Source organism: Salmo salar, chromosome 09 (genome assembly GCF_965601325.2).
Source record: "Salmo salar chromosome 09, fSalSal1, whole genome shotgun sequence".
Classification (NCBI taxonomy): Eukaryota; Metazoa; Chordata; class Actinopteri; order Salmoniformes; family Salmonidae; genus Salmo; species Salmo salar.
This window is the reverse complement of record NC_138299.1, coordinates 144,227,424-144,243,696: the sequence shown is the minus strand read 5'-3', so window position 1 is coordinate 144,243,696 and position 16,273 is coordinate 144,227,424. Positions and strand designations below refer to the sequence as shown.

Sequence of the window (16,273 nt, the reverse complement as noted above, 5' to 3'; positions counted from 1 at the left end):
TAACAGTACTGTACTGTCAGCAACAAGTGACAACTACCCAAACTCACACAAGCCTGACTGTGAGAAGAGGACGTGTGTGTATGCGTCTATATGTGTGTGTATGCGTGTGTATGAGGACTGTGTGAGGTGAGAAGAATGTTTACAGAGTGTGTGTGTGTGTGTGTGTGTGTGTGTGTGTGTGTGTGTGTGTGTGTGTGTGTGTGTGTGTGTGTGTGTGTGTGTGTGTGTGTGTGTACTGTGTGTAGAGAGTGCGTGTGTTACCTCCTTGCCCAGAGGCATGCCACTGCCGAGGGCAGAGGTGAGGCCGATGACTTTGGCCACAAAGGTTTTAAAGGTGAGGCATTCTTTCAGCACTACACCCCTCAGAATGGTCTTAATCTCTGGGATACCTGAACCTAGAGGGGGAGGGGGAGAGAGGGTTAGTGTGGGTATGCTATGGTCAGTATGTGTGTGTAGTATGTGTGTGTGGGTGAGATTGTGAGATTGTGTGATTGTGTGTCTTACCTACGGCCTGTGGGGCCAGTATCTGTGTGAAGCCAGCTGAGAAGGTGATGAGCACCACAGGGTAGGTGACCCAGGCCAGGTACTGGAGAAACACATTACTCTCCAGGTTCACAAACATCCACTTCTGTGCTGTGGACACACACACACACACACACCACACACACACACACACACACACACACACACACACACACACACACACACACACACACACACACACACACACACACACACACACACACACACACACACACACCAATATCAACTTGATGTCAGTCATAAAGTAAAAGTACATCCAAGTCATGCTTCAACTGAGACAGAAAGAAGGATTACTTATGAGTACCTCAACAACAGTAGAACACGCAGGACTCCTCTCCCTAAAAGGAATGCTTTACAGGGAGAGATCAAAAATGTGTGTGTGCCTGTGTGTGTGTGCATGTGTGTGCGCATGTGTGTGGAGAAAGGGAATAAGAGGATTTGTCTATATGAGCGTCTTGCTTCTAGATTACTCTCTCTTCACTTTCTCCACGTGCATCAGTCTCCCCCTTGGCACACACACACAATAATGCAGCAATGTGTGTAAATGTCTGTTTGACTGATAACACGATAAATAAAATCAGAGGAGGGATTTCTAATGGCAGAAAAACACACACACACACACACACACACACACACACACCTGCATGCAGCTCAGGGAGACAGCAATTTGCACTGCAGATCATCATGAACACACACACACACACACACCCTGGTTTGACGGGTGTGTGTGTGTGAACCACAGTGTCTGAGATTATCTTAGTGTGGCTTAATGTCTTCTTTAGCTGCATGCAGGAGATGTGTCAGATTAAATGATTCAGACAGAGGAACAGTGTTTCAAGTTTTATTAGTTGTATGTACAGTTGAAGTCGGAAGTTTACATACACTTAGGTTGGAGTCATTAAAACTCATTTTTCAACCACTCCACAAATTTCTTGTTAACAAACTATAGTTTTGGCAAGTCGGTTAGGACATCTACTGTGTGTATGACACAAGTAATTTTTCCAACAATTGTTTTTTAGTCAATAAGATTTTTGCAACGTAAGCTTTCGAGTTGAGTAGTCCACTTGTGTAGCTAGCAGGACTGACTTTGTGTTAGCTAGCCAACGTTTAATTACTTCTGCGTTATGAAAGGAACTAGACACGGACACGAATGATCCATTGGTAGTTTGTTGTAACCAAGTATTGGTGCTAACCGTGTGTTATTGGATGCTAGCATGCTAGTTGGCTACGACGTCATAGGATACGGTGCACTGGGTGGGTTTCACGGAAGAATACTATACCAAGTTATCTAGCTGAATAAACTAAGTTTGAGCATATTCCTGGACACATTGAACCACTGTAGTTTACATCAATTATAATTTCTAAGTGGAAGTTGGAATAGTTATATTTGAGTGTTTCAGCAAATGGCGAGTGAGGGAGGCCCTGCTCTCTCGCTTCCCCAGTTGTTTAGTTAATTTTCTTTCCAATCTCCTTTGCATTAGCGTAGCCTCTCCTGTAGCCTGTCAACTATGTGTCTGTCTATCCCTGTTCTCTCCTCTCTGCACAGGCCACACAAACGCTTCACACCACATGGCCGCTGTCACTCTAACCTGGTGGTCCCAGCGTGCACGACCCACGTGGAGTTCCAGGTCTCCGGCAGCCTCTGGAACTGCCGGTCTGCGGCCAACAAGGCAGAGTGCATCTCAGCCTATGCTACCCTCCAGTTCCTCGACTTCTTGGCGCTGACGGAAACATGGACTCCACAGAAAACACTGCTACTCCTACTGCTCTCTCCTCGTCTGACCACGTGTTCTCGCATACCCCGAGAGCTTCTGGTCAGCGGGGTGGCGGGACTGGAATCCTCATCTCTCCCAAGTGGACATTCTCTCTTTCTCCCCTGACCCATCTGTCTATCTCCTCCTTTGAATTCCATGCTGACACAATCACTAGCCCATTCAAGCTTAACATCCTTATCATTTATCGCCCTCCAGGTTCCCTTGGAGAGTTCATCAATGAGCTTGACGCCTTGATAAATTCCTTTCCTGAGGATGGCTCACCCCTCACAATTCTGGGTGACTTTAACCTCCCCACGTCTACCTTTGACTCATTTCTCTCTGCCTCCTTCTTTCCACTCCTCTCCTCTTTTGGCCTCACCCTCTCACCGTCCCCCCCTACTCACAAGGCAGGCAATACGCTTGACCTCATCTTTACTCGATGCTGTTCTTCTTCCAATCTCACTGCAACTCCCCTCCAAATCTCCGACCACTACCTTGTATCCTTTTCCCTCTCGCTCTCCTCCAACACTACTCACTCTGCCCCTACTAGATGGTATTGCGCCTTCGCAACCTTTGCTCTCTCTCTCCTGCTACTCTCTCCTCTTCCATCCTATCATCTCTTCCCTCTGCTCAATCCTTCTCCAACCAATCTCCTGATTCTGCCTCCTCAACCCTCCTCTCATCCCTTTCTGCATCCTTTGACTGTCTATGTCACCTATCCTCCCGGCCGGCTCGGTCCTCCCCTCCTGCTCCGTGGCTTGACGACTCATTGCGAGCTCACAGAACAGGGCTCCGGGCAGCCGAGCGGAAATGGAGGAAAACTAGCCTCCCTGCGGACCTGGCATCTTTTCACTCCCTCCTCTCCACATTTTCTTCCTCTGTTTCTGCTGCTAAAGCCACTTTCTACCACTCTAAATTCCAAGCATCTGCCTCTAACCCTAGGAAGCTCTTTGCCCCCTTCTCCTCCCTCCTGAATCCTCCCCCCCTCCTCCCTCTCTGCGGACGACTTTGTCAACCATTTTGAAAAGAAGGTTGACGACATCCGATCCTCGTTTGTTAAGTCAAACGACACCGCTGGTCCTGCTCACATTGCCCTACCCTATGCTTTGACCTCTTTCTTCCCTCTCTCTCCAGATGAAATCTTACGACTTGTGACGGCCGGCCGCCCAACAACCTGCCCGCTTGACACTATCCCCTTCTCTCTTCTCCAGACCATTTCCGGAGACCTTCTCCCTTACCTCACCTCGCTCATCAACTCATCCTTGACCGCTGGCTACGTCCCTTCCGTCTTCAAGAGAGCGAGAGTTGCACTCCTTCTCAAAAAACCTACACTCGATCCCTCCGATGTCAACAACTACAGACCAGTATCCCTTCTTTCTTTCCTCTCCAAAACTCTTGAGCGTGCCGTCCTTGGCCAGCTCTCTTGCTATCTCTCTCAGAATGACCTTCTTGATCCAAATCAGTCAGGTTTCAAGACTGGTCATTCAACTGAGACTGCTCTTCCCTGTGTCACGGAGGCTCTCCGCACTGCTAAAGCTAACTCTCTCTCCTCTGCTATCATCCTTCTAGACCTATTTGCTGCCTTTGATACTGTGAACCATCAGATCCTCCTCTCCACCCTCTCCGGCGCGGCTCACTCTTGGATTGCGTCCTACCTGACAGGTCGCTCCTACCAGGTGGCGTGGCGAGAATCCGTCTCCGCACCACGTGCTCTCACCACTGGTGTCCCCCAGGGCTCAGTTCTAGGCCCTCTCCTATTCTCGCTATACACCAAGTCACTTGGCTCTGTCATATCCTCACATGGTCTCTCCTATCATTGCTATGCAGACGACACACAATTAATCTTCTCCTTTCCCCCTTCTGATAACCAGGTGGCGAATCGCATCTCTGCATGTCTGGCAGACATATCAGTGTGGATGACGGATCACCACCTCAAGCTGAACCTCGGCAAGACGGAGCTGCTCTTCCTCCCGGGGAAGGACTGCCCGTTCCATGATCTCGCCATCACGGTTGACAACTCCATTGTGTCCTCCTCCCAGAGTGCTAAGAGCCTTGGCGTGACCCTGGACAACACCCTGTCGTTCTCCGCTAACATCAAGGCGGTGACCCGATCCTGTAGGTTCATGCTCTACAACATTCGCAGAGTACGACCCTGCCTCACACAGGAAGCGGCGCAGGTCCTAATCCAGGCACTTGTCATCTCCCGTCTGGATTACTGCAACTCGCTGTTGGCGGGGCTCCCTGCCTGTGCCATCAAACCCCTACAACTCATCCAGAACGCCGCAGCCCGTCTGGTGTTCAACCTTCCCAAGTTCTCTCACGTCACCCCACTCCTCCGCACACTCCACTGGCTTCCAGTTGAAGCTCGCATCTGCTACAAGACCATGGTGCTTGCCTACGGAGCTGTGAGGGGAACGGCACCTCCGTACCTTCAGGCTCTGATCAGTCCCGACACCCAAAGAAGGGCACTGCGTTCATCCACCTCTGGCCTGCTCGCCTCCCTACCTCTGCGGAAGCACAGTTCCCGCTCAGCCCAGTCAAAACTGTTCGCTACTCTGGCACCCCAATGGTGGAACAAGCTCCCTCACGACGCCAGGACACCAGAGTCAATCACCACCTTCCGGAGACACCTGAAACCCCACCTCTTTAAGGAATAGCTGGGATAGGATTAAGTAATCCCTCTAACCCCCCCCTACCCTCCCCCCCAAAAAAGATATAGATGTACTATTGTAAAGTGGTTGTTCCACTGGATATCATAAGGTGAATGCACCAATTTGGAGGTCGCTCTGGATAAGAGCGTCTGCTAAATGACGTAAATGTAAATGTAAATGTTTACGGACAAATTATTTCACTTATAATTCACTGTATCACAATTCCAGTGGGTCAGAAGTTTGCATACACTAAGTTGACTGTGCCTTTAAACAGCTTGGAAAATTCTAGAAAATGACGTCATAGCTTTAGAAGCTTCTAATAGGCTAATTGACAACATTTGAGTCAATTGGAGGTGTACCTATTTCAAGGCCTACCTTGAAACTCAGTGCCTCTTTGCTTGACATCATTGGAAAATCAAAAGAAATCAGCCAAGACCTCAGAAAACTAATTGTAGACCTCCACAAGTCTGGTTCATCCTTGGGAGCAATTTACAAATGCCTGAAGGTACCACATTCATCTGTACAAACAATAGCACGCAAGTATAAACACCATGGGACCACGCAGCCATCATACCACTCAGGAAGGAGACGTGTTCTCTCTCCTAGAGATGAACGTACTTTGGTGTAAAAAGTGCAAATCAATCCCAGAACAACAGCAAAGGACCTTGTGAAGATGCTGGAGGAAACAGGTATAAAAGTATCTATATCCACAGTCAAACGAGTCCTATATCGACATAACCTGAAAGGTCGCTCAGAAAGGAAGAAGCCACTGCTCCAAAACCGCCATAAAAAAGCCAGACTTCGGTTTGCAACTGCACTGTTTGGCCATAATGACTATCGTTATGTTTGGAGGAAAAAGGGGGAGGCTTGCAAGCCGAAGAACACCATCCCAACCGTGAAGCACGGGGGTGGCAGCATCATGTTGTGGGGGTGCTTTGCTACAGGAGGGACTGGTGCACTTCACAAAATAGATGGCATCATGAGGCAGGAAAATTATGTGGATATATTGAAGCAACATCTCAAGACATCAGTCAGGAAGTTAAAGCTTGGTCGCAAATGGGTCTTCCAAATGGACAATGACCCCAAGCACACTTCCAAAGTTGTGGCAAAATGGCTTAAGGACAACAAAGTCAAGGTATTGGAGTGGCCATCACAAAGCCCTGACCTCAAACCTATAGAAAGGTTGTGGGCAGAACTGAAAAAGGGTGTGCGAGCAAGGAGGCCTACAAACCTGACTCAGTTACACCAGCTCTGTCAGGAGGAATGGGCCAAAATACACCCAACTTGCGGAATGCTACCCGAAACGTATGACCCAAGTTAAACCATTTAAAGGCAATGCTACCAAATACTAATTGAGTGTAAGTAAACTTCTGACCCACTGGGAAGGTGATGAAAGAAATAAAAGCTGAAATAAATCATTCTCTCTACTATTTTTCTGACATTTCACATTCTTCAAATAAAGTGGTGATCCTAACTGACCTAAGACAGGGAATTTATACTAGAATTAAATGTCAGGAAAAAAACTGAGTTTAAATGTATTTGGCTAAGGTGTATGTAAACTTCCGACTTCAACTGTACATGGTATAAACTGTCCAACGAAATGCAAAGTTGCAGTTTCCTTCTCGACAATGCAACAACAATAAGACATAATAAAACACAATAATACGAACATAAAGTAAATGGCTCAGTAGAATAAAATAAACATTTTAGCATAAGTATAATACAGGACAGCACAATCTATAGTCCAATATTTACATGTGTTCTGGGGAAGGGGGGGTGGTGTTTAAATTGTGCAGTATTTAGCAATCATAATAAGAGTCTGGTAAAAGCAGTGGTTTGTGTGTGTGTGTGTGTGTGTGTATGAGTGAGTGAGTGAGTGCATGTGTGCGAAGGTGCAGAGAATCAGAGCAGGTGGCCAGTCCAATTAAAGTGTTCTGCAGTATTAACTTCCTATGGCTCCGATACCGTCTGCCACGGCAGTAAGGGAGTGAACAGCAGCTCGTGGCTGGGGTGTGCGGGATCTTTGATGGTGCTGCGGGCCTTCCTCAGGCACCGTTTTGAGTAGACTGTGGATGGGTGTTGTCACAATTATCTTCGTCTTCTGATGATAATGCGAAATCGTCATCTGAGAATGTAGACCAATACGCAGCAGGTGTGCAGTTGTCCATTTTGAACATTTAATTAAATCAAAACGAATACAAAACAACAAACAAGAAAACGAACGATAAACTGACAGTCTGCAAAGCATAGGCTCAACACAGAACAATCACCCACAAATCACACACACAAACACACCCTAATATATGGGACTCTCAATCAAAGGCAGATAGACAACACCTGCCTTCAACTGAGAGTCCCAACCCCAATTAACCAAACATAGAAACAGACATACTAGACAAAATCATAGAATACCTGAAAACCAAACAGTGCCCAAAAAACCCAGGAATACTTAAACCAAATGCCCCTTCAACAAAACACACCACCCCGAACCACATAAAACGAATACCCTCTGCCACGTCCTGACCAAACTACAATACCAATTAACCTTATACTGGTCAGGACGTGACAGTACCCCCCCCCCCCCCCCCCCCCCCCGGAAGCACCTTAACAAAAATAACCCCAAGCAACACCAAAAAGAAAAATTCCCCCCTACTAAAGGGAGGGAAGGGAGGGTGGCTGCCGTCAACGACGGCACTGTGCTACACCCCCCCTCCCCAACCCACCTATCTCAGGAGGTGGCTCCGGCTCAGGCCGTTCCAGGCTGTCGGGGCAGTCTGGCAACTCGGGACAGTCGGGGCAGTCTGGCAACTCGGGACAGTCGGGGCAGTCTGGCAACTCGGGACAGTCGGGGCAGTCTGGCAACTCGGGACAGTCTGGGCAGTCTGGCAACTCGGGACAGTCTGGCCACTCCGGCAGTTCAGGGCAGTCTGGCCACTGCGGCAGTTCAGGGCAGTCTGGCCACTGCGGCAGTTCAGGGCAGTCTGGCCACTCCGGCAGTTCAGGGCAGTCTGGCCACTCCGGCAGTTCAGCGCAGTCTGGCCACTCCGGCAGTTCAGCGCAGTCTGGCCACTCCGGCAGTTCAGCGCAGTCTGGCCACTCCGGCAGTTCAGCGCAGTCTGGCCACTCCGGCAGTTCAGCGCAGTCTGACCTCTCTGGCGACTGTTGACTGGCGGGCAGTTCTGACGACTGTTGACTGGCGGGCAGCTCTGACGACTGTTGACTGGCGGGCAGCTCTGACGACTGTTGACTGGCGGGCAGCTCCGACGACTGTTGACTGGCGGGCAGCTCCGACGACTGTTGACTGGCGGGCAACTCCGACGACTGTTGACTGGCGGGCAGCACTGATGACGACTGTTGACTGGCGGGCAGCACTGATGACGACTGTTGACTGGCGGGCAGCTCTGATGACGACTGTTGACTGGCGGGCAGCTCTGATGACGACTGTTGACTGGCGGGCAGCTCTGATGACGACTGTTGACTGGCGGGCAGCTCTGATGACGACTGTTGACTGGCGGGCAGCTCTGATGACGACTGTTGACTGGCGGGCAGCTCCGATGACGACTGTTGACTGGCGGGCAGCTCCGGTGACGACTGTTGACTGGCGGGCAGCTCCGGTGACGACTGTTGACTGGCGGGCAGCTCCGGTGACGACTGTTGACTGGCGGGCAGCTCCGGTGACGACTGTTGACTGGCGGGCAGCTCCGGTGACTGTTGACTGGCCGTGGCTGGGTTTACGCACTTGAAGGCTAGTGCGTGGTGCTGGTACTGGGCGTACCAGATTTTGAACATGCACCTCCAGGCTAGTGCAGGGAGTGGGAACAGGACGAGTCGGACTGGGTTGACGCACTTCCGGGTCCGCACGAGAGACAGGAGCTGGAAACCCAGGGCTATGGAGGCGCACAGTCGGTCTTGATCTTACCTCCTGCACAACCCGTCTTGGCTGGATGGAACTAGTAGCCCTGTACGAGCGGGGTGCTGGTACAGGGCAGACTGGGCTGTGCAGGGGCCTGATGGTAGCCGTGCGTAGAGCGGGAGTTGGGTAGCCTGGTCCTCGGAGGCGTACCGGCGACCAGATGCGCTGCGCAGGCATCCTCCTACCAGGCTGGATGCCCGCTCTAGCACGGCACCTGCGAGGGGCTGGAACAACGCGCACCGGACTGTGCGTGCGTATGGGTGAGATAGTGCGCTCCTCAGCGAAACATGGCGCTCTCCACCCCATACGCTCCTCCATATAACCACGGGTAGCTGACTTCCGGCTCTTCCTATGCCTAGCCAAACTACCCGTGTGCCCCCCCTAAAAAAAATTCTTGGGGGTGCCTCTCGTGCTTCACCCTCAGCGCGTACTTGGCCTCGTACCTCCGCCTCTCTGCCTTGGCTGCCTCAATTTCCCACTGCGGGCGGCGATAATCCCCAGCCTGGTGCCAAGGTCCGGCCCCGTCCAGTACTTCCTCCCAGGTCCACTTCTCCCGCCAGTCCAACTCGAAGTCCCTCTGCTCCTTCTTCTGCTGCTTGGTCCATAGTTGGTGGGTGATTCTGTCACAATTAACTTTGTCTTCTGATGATAATGCGAAATCGTCATCTGAGAATGTAGACCAATACGCAGCAGGTGTGCAGTTGTTCATTTTGAACATTTAATTAAATCAAAACGAATACAAAACAACAAACAAGAAAACGAACGATAAACTGACAGTCTGCAAAGCACAAGGCTCAACACAGAACAATCACCCACAAATCACACACACAAACACACCCTAATATATGGGACTCTCAATCAAAGGCAGATAGACAACACCTGCCTTCAACTGAGAGTCCCAACCCCAATTAACCAAACATAGAAACAGACATACTAGACAAAATCATAGAATACCTGAAAACCAAACAGTGCCCAAAAAACCCCGGAATACTTAAACCAAATGCCCCTTCAACAAAACACACCACCCCGAACCACATAAAATGAATACCCTCTGCCACGTCCTGACCAAACTACAATACCAATTAACCTTATACTGGTCAGGACGTGACAGGTGTACTGGGCCATCTTCACCAACTGCTGTAGGGCTTTGTGGTTGTGGACAGAGCAATTCTCGTACCAGGTCGTGATGCAACCGGTCAGGACGCTCCCGATGGTGCAGCGGCAACATTTGGAGCGTACCCGGAATGGCATGCCGAATTTATTCAGCCGCCTTAGGAAGTTAAAGACACTGTTGACAAGAGTGGTGGTGTTGATGGTCCATGACAAGTCCTCTGTGATGTGGACTGTGAGGAACTTTAAACTGCTGACTCTCTCTCTCTCTCCAGTCCCATTGATGTGAATCAGGGCATGTTCCCTCCTCTGCTTGCTGAAGTAAACAATGAACTCCTTGGTTTTGCTGACGTTGAAGGAGAGGTTGTTATCCTGTCACCACAATGCCACTTCCCTTACCTACCTGGTTATCAGGCCTACAACTGTAGTGTCGTCACCAAACTTTATGATGGAGTTGGTATCGTGCAAAGCCACGCGGTTGTGGGTGAACAGGGAGTACAGCAGAGGGCTGAGGACACACCCCTGGGGGGCCCCTGTGCTAAGAGTCAGTGTGGAGGCAGTGCTGTTACCAATCCTCACATGGTCTGCCCGTCAGGAAGTCTAGGATCCAGTTGTAAAGGGTGGTGTCCAGACCCAGGGCCCTGATCTTGGTGTCAAGCTTGGAGGGAACAATAGTGTTGAATGCTGAACTGTAGTGTATGAACAGCATTCTTACATAGGTGCTCCTCTTGTCCAGATGAGTTACAGCCGTGTGAATAGCAATGGAAATGGCATCTTCTGTGGATCTGTTGGAGAGGTAGGCAAATTGGAGTGGGTCCAGTGTGCCTGGCATGCTAGCCTTGATGTGGGCCATGACCAGCCTCTCAAAGTATGTGTCCTAATGTGTGTGTGTGTGTGTGTTCAAGTGCGTGGGTGTAAGCGGAGGTGGTGGGTTGTCCCTGTTGGACAGGTGGTTAGTCATCATGTATCCAGTTATAAAAGCTGTACAGCTCGTTTGTGTCAAGATACCTTGACAAGATATACACACAAAAGATACATTCAAACCTAATGGGAAAACACTGACAATGTGCTTACACACACCATGGGGTCTAAGTAGTCTGTCCACCATTTGACTTCTCTGCATCCTCTCCCGCCATCCCTCTCTCCTCCTCCCTCACTCTCCTCTCTTATCCCTCCCTCCCTCACCTTGTAGACAGGTTGCGATAGTGAAGTCGATGACACAGCTGACTAGAGCCATCAGTAGACCAAGGAGTCTACCTCTCTTTCCCTTCCTAACTCCCTCCTTCCCAACTCCCTCCCTCCCTCTCTTACATTGTAGACAGATGCCGATACCGAAGTCGACCAGCCAGCTGAGCAGAGCCATGAATAGACCCAGGAGGATGAGGAAGATCCAGTCTTCACCAACACAAGAGATGAGGAACTTCTGACAGCGCACCGTACAGACTGGAGGGAAGAGAGATACAGGTGCACACTGTTAGACAACAACAACAACACTTACTACTACAGTACCAGTGAGTCAAGTCAGTCAGAACTACAATACAAACAAACCAACACATCTTACAGACTGAGGAGAGAAGAGTAGCATTGTTAAAACTACATTACCCACCTTGGAGTCAGGACCACCCATACCCACCATACAATGTAACACTCTCACCATTTTTTAAGTTAAAATTATACTAGTCTGTGCAAAAGTTAACACAGTGATGTTCTCCTCTGTCTCCCGTCCTCTCCTCTAACTCCCCCTCCCCTACACACACACACACACACTGACTCTACCAGTTCTTCCCCTATTTCCCTCCACTGTCGTAACATTATTCCTGCTCCCCAGTCATCTTATTCAGTCTTCTCTCATCTCACCAATGTACTAAACCACACGCTACACCACGACGTTCTTTCTTTACCTCATCTAAAGCATTACTACTCTCCCCATTTCTGTCTCTATACTTTCCTCCTCTATAGTACGGCCTGTGTGTGCTATTGTATAGGGGAAAAGGTTGTAATGTTGATGACATGGATGGGGGTGTACAGCCATGGCCAAAAGTTTTGAGAATGACAAATATTAATTTTCACAAAGTCTGCTGCCTCAGTTTGTATGACGGCAATTTGCATATAGTGCAGAATGTTATGAAGAGTGATCAGATGAATTGCAATTAATTGCAAAGTCCCTCTTTTCCATGCAAATGAACTGAATCCCCAAAAATATTTCCACTACATTTCAGCCCTGCCACAAAAGGACCAGCTGCCATCATGTCAGTGATTCTCTTGTTAACACAGGTGTGAGTGTTGACGAGGACAAGGCTGGAGATCACTCTGTCATGCTGATTGAGTTCGAATAACAGACTGGAAGCTTCAAAAGGAGGGTGGTGCTTGGAATCATTGTTCTTACTCTGTCAACCACGGTTACCTGCAAGGAAACATGTGCCGTCATCATTGCTTTGCACAAAAAGGGCTTCACAGGCAAGGATATTGCTGCCAGTAAGATTGCACCTAAATCAACCATTTATTGCATCATCAAGAACTTCAAGGAGAGCGGTTCAATTGTTGTGAAGAAGGCTTCAGGGCGCCCAAGAAAGTCCAGCAAGCGCCAGGACCGTCTCCTAAAGTTGATTCAGCTGCGGGATCGGGGCACCACCAGTACAGATCTTGCTCAGGAATGGCAGCAGGCAGGTGTGAGTGCATCTGCACGCACAGTGAGGCGAAGACTTTTGGAGGATGGCCTGGTGTCAAGAAGGGCAGCAAAGAAGCCCCTTCTCTCCAGGATAAACATCAGGGACAGACTGATATTCTGCAAAAGGTACAGGGATTGGACTGTTGAGGACTGGGGTAAAGTCATTTTCTCTGATGAATCCCCTTTCCGATTGTTTGGGGCATCCGGAAAAAAGCTTGTCCGGAGAAGACAAGATGAGCGCTACCATCAGTCCTGTGTCATGCCAACAGTAAAGCATCCGGAGACCATTCATGTGTGGGGTTGCTTCTCAGCCAAGGGAGTGGGCTCACTCACACTTTTGCCTAAGAACACAGCCATGAATAAAGAATGGTACCAACACATCCTCCGAGAGCCACTTGAACAGTTGAACGGTTATCCTCCGACACATTGGTGCGGCTGGCTTCCGGGATAAGTAGGCGGGTGTTAAGAAGCGCGGTTTGGCGCACACTTGACACCAAGATCATGTTTCGGAGAACGCATGACTCGACCTTTGCCTCCCGAGCTCATTGGGGAGTTGCAGCGATGAGACAAGATCAAAATTGGGGGTAAATAAGATTGACTTTGAGTGTCCATGTTTAAAACTTCCACAACATATCCCTTTGAGCATGGTGAAGTTATTAATTACACTTTGGGTGGTGTATCAATACACCCAGTCCCTTCCTAACTCAGTTGCCAGAAAGGAAGGAGATGGTGTAGGGATTTCATCATGAGGCCAATGGTGACTTTAAAACAGTTACAGGGTTTAATGGCTGTGATAGGACAAAAGAACTGTCAATCTCCCTCGGCCTGGGGCTCCATGCAAGATCTCACCTCGTGGAGTTGCAATGATAATGAGAACGGTGAGGAATCAGCCCAGAACTACACGGGAGGATCTTGTCAATGATCTCAAGGCAGCTGGGACCATAGTCACCAAGAAAACAATTGGTAACACACTACGCCGTGAAGGACTGAAATCCTGCAGCGCCCGCAAGGTCCCCCTGCTCAAGAAAGCACATATACATGCCCGTCTGAAGTTTGTCAATGAACATCTGAATGATTCAGAGGACAACTCAACTCGCCATGTTTGGAGGAGGTGGAATGCTGCCTATGACCCCAAGAACACCATCCCCACCGTCAAACATGGAGGTGGAAACATTATGCTTTGGGGGTGTTTTTCTGCTAAGGGGACATGACAACTTCACCACATCAAAGGGACGATGGACGGGGCAATGTACCGTCAAATCTTGGGTGAGAACCTCCTTCCCTCAGCCAGGGCATTGAAAATGGGTCGTGATAGGGTATTCCAGCATGACAATGACCCAAAACACACGGCCAAGGCAACAAAGGAGTGGCTCAAGAAGAAGCAAATTAAGGTCCTGGAGTGGCCTAGCCAGTCTCCAGACCTTAATCCCATAGAAAATCTGTGGAGGGAGCTGAAGGTTTGAGTTGCCAAACGTCAACCTCGAAACCTTAATGACTTAGAGAAGATCTGCAAAGAGGAGTGGGACAAAATCCCTCCTGAGATGTGTGCAAACCTGGTGGCAAACTACAAGAAACGTCTGACCTCTGTGATTGCCAACAAGGGTTTTGCCACCAAGTACTAAGTCATGTTTTGCAGAGGGGTCAAATACTTATTTCCCTCATTAAAATGAAAATAATTTTATAACATTTTTGACGTGCGTTTTTTCTGGATTTTTTTGTTATTCTGTCTCGCACTGTTCAAATAAACCTACCATTAAAATTATAGACTGATCATTTCTTTGTCAGTGGGCAAACGTACAAAATCAGCAGGGGATCAAATACTTGTTTCCCTCACTGTATGTATTTTTTAAAGATGGTTATGCCAACGATTATTTAGCTATTTGATTTTGAGGACCCCTTTAGGTATAAGGGAAAAATTTTTTATTTTTTTTTGGATGAAACATTGAATTTGGCCTGCTATTAGCACATACAAATAACAGATTCATACATGGAAAAACAGATAGTCCAAAAATAAATCAAAAGGAAGTTTGTTTTAAAATGTCTGTCCTATATCTGAGAGATATAAGAAAGATCAGGATTTTATATATTTTTTACCCATATTTAACAACCAAAAAATTTGCCCTAAACTACTTCTATATACATTTTCGTTCATTTTTTAAACTGGTACAGGGCTATCTTCAGACAAGTCTAGTGAGGCTTGTGTGCATCCTAGAGCAAAGCATCTACTGACATGTACGTGTTTGTGAAAGTTTCACCTTTCCACAGAGGGGTCATATTAGTGTGTAGCCCAAACTGTTTGGTCGCTACAGACAGAAGTTGGCAGATCGGCGGTACTGACTTGTTATTCAGTCCCTTTTTAATCATTACTTTGTTGAAGCACCTTTGACAGCGATTACAGCCTCGAGTCCTCTTGGGTATGACACTACAAGCTTGGTGTAACGAGTGCGCTGAGAGTCGGGAAGCAAGTACAGGGAGTGAGTGTTTTAATAAATAAACAAAACAATAAACACGAAACACAAACAACGCACCGACATGAAACAGAGTCAATAACACCTGAGGAAAGAACCAAGGGGAGTGACAGATAGGGAAGATAATCAAGGAGGTGATGAGTCCAGGTGAGCGTCATGAGGCGCTGGTGCGCTTGACGATGGTGACAGGTGTGCGGGATAATCAGCAGCCTGATGACCTAGAGGCCGAGAGGGAGTATACGTGACACTTGGCACACCTGTATTTGGGGAGTTTCTCCCATTCTTCTCTGCAGATCCTCTCAAGCTCTGTCAGGTTGGATGGAGCACATCGCTGCACAAATATTTTCAGGTCTCTCTAGAGATGTTCGATCAGGTTCAAGTGTGGGCTCTAGCTGGGACATTCAGAGACTTGTCCCGAAGCCACTCCTGCGTTGTCTTGGCTGTGTGCTTAGGGTCATTGTCCTGTTGGAAGGTGAACATATGCCCCAGTCTGAGGTCCTGAGCACTCTGGAGCATGTTTTCATCAAGGATCTCACAGAACTTTGCTCTGTTAATCTTTGCATCAGTCCCTGCCACTCAAAAACATCCCCAAAGCATGATGCTGCCACCACCATACTTCACCGTAGGGATGGTGCCAGGTTTCCTCCAGACGTGACGCTTGGCATTGTCACGTCCTGACCAGCAGAGGGAGCAATTGTATTAGTTTTGGTCAGGACGTGGCAGAGAGATTTTTGTGTTACATGTGAGTGGGTTGTTGGACTCACAATTGAAGGCAGGTGTGTTGAGTTGCCTTTGATTGGGAGTCCTATAAACAGGTGTGTGTTTTTCTTTGGGGTTGTGGGTAGTTGTTTTTGCACTGCAAAACTGTTCTTGTCGTGAGTATCATTTATTGTTTTTTCACTGTGGATGCTTTGCGTGTTTTTTCATTAAAGAAAGATGAGTATCCACATTCCCGCTGCGCCTTGGTCCATTCCTAACGACAAGCCTGACAGGCATTCAGGCCAAAGAGTTCCATCTTGGTTTCATCAGACCAGAGAATCTTGTTTCTCATGGTCTGACAGTCTTTAGGTTTCTTTTGCCAAACTCTAAGCGGGTTGTCATGTGCTTTTTACTGAGGAGTGGCTTCCGTCTGGTCACTCTACCATAAAGGCCTGATTGGTGGAGTG

The 16,273-nt window shown here is 48.5% G+C and overlaps 1 protein-coding gene across 1 annotated transcript in view; it reads right to left on the bottom strand.

The window, feature by feature from the left end:
- LOC106613063 (chloride channel protein 2) overlaps nucleotides 1-16,273 on the bottom strand; it is a 106,181-nt gene that overhangs the window by 81,431 nt on the left and 8,477 nt on the right. Inside the window, exons 3-5 of the mRNA XM_014214947.3 lie at nucleotides 11,283-11,414; nucleotides 505-633; nucleotides 262-395 (exon numbers count right to left, since the gene is read on the bottom strand). Of these exons, the coding sequence (XP_014070422.2) occupies nucleotides 262-395; nucleotides 505-633; nucleotides 11,283-11,414 (395 nt within the window). The remainder of the gene's footprint in view (nucleotides 1-261; nucleotides 396-504; nucleotides 634-11,282; nucleotides 11,415-16,273) is intronic.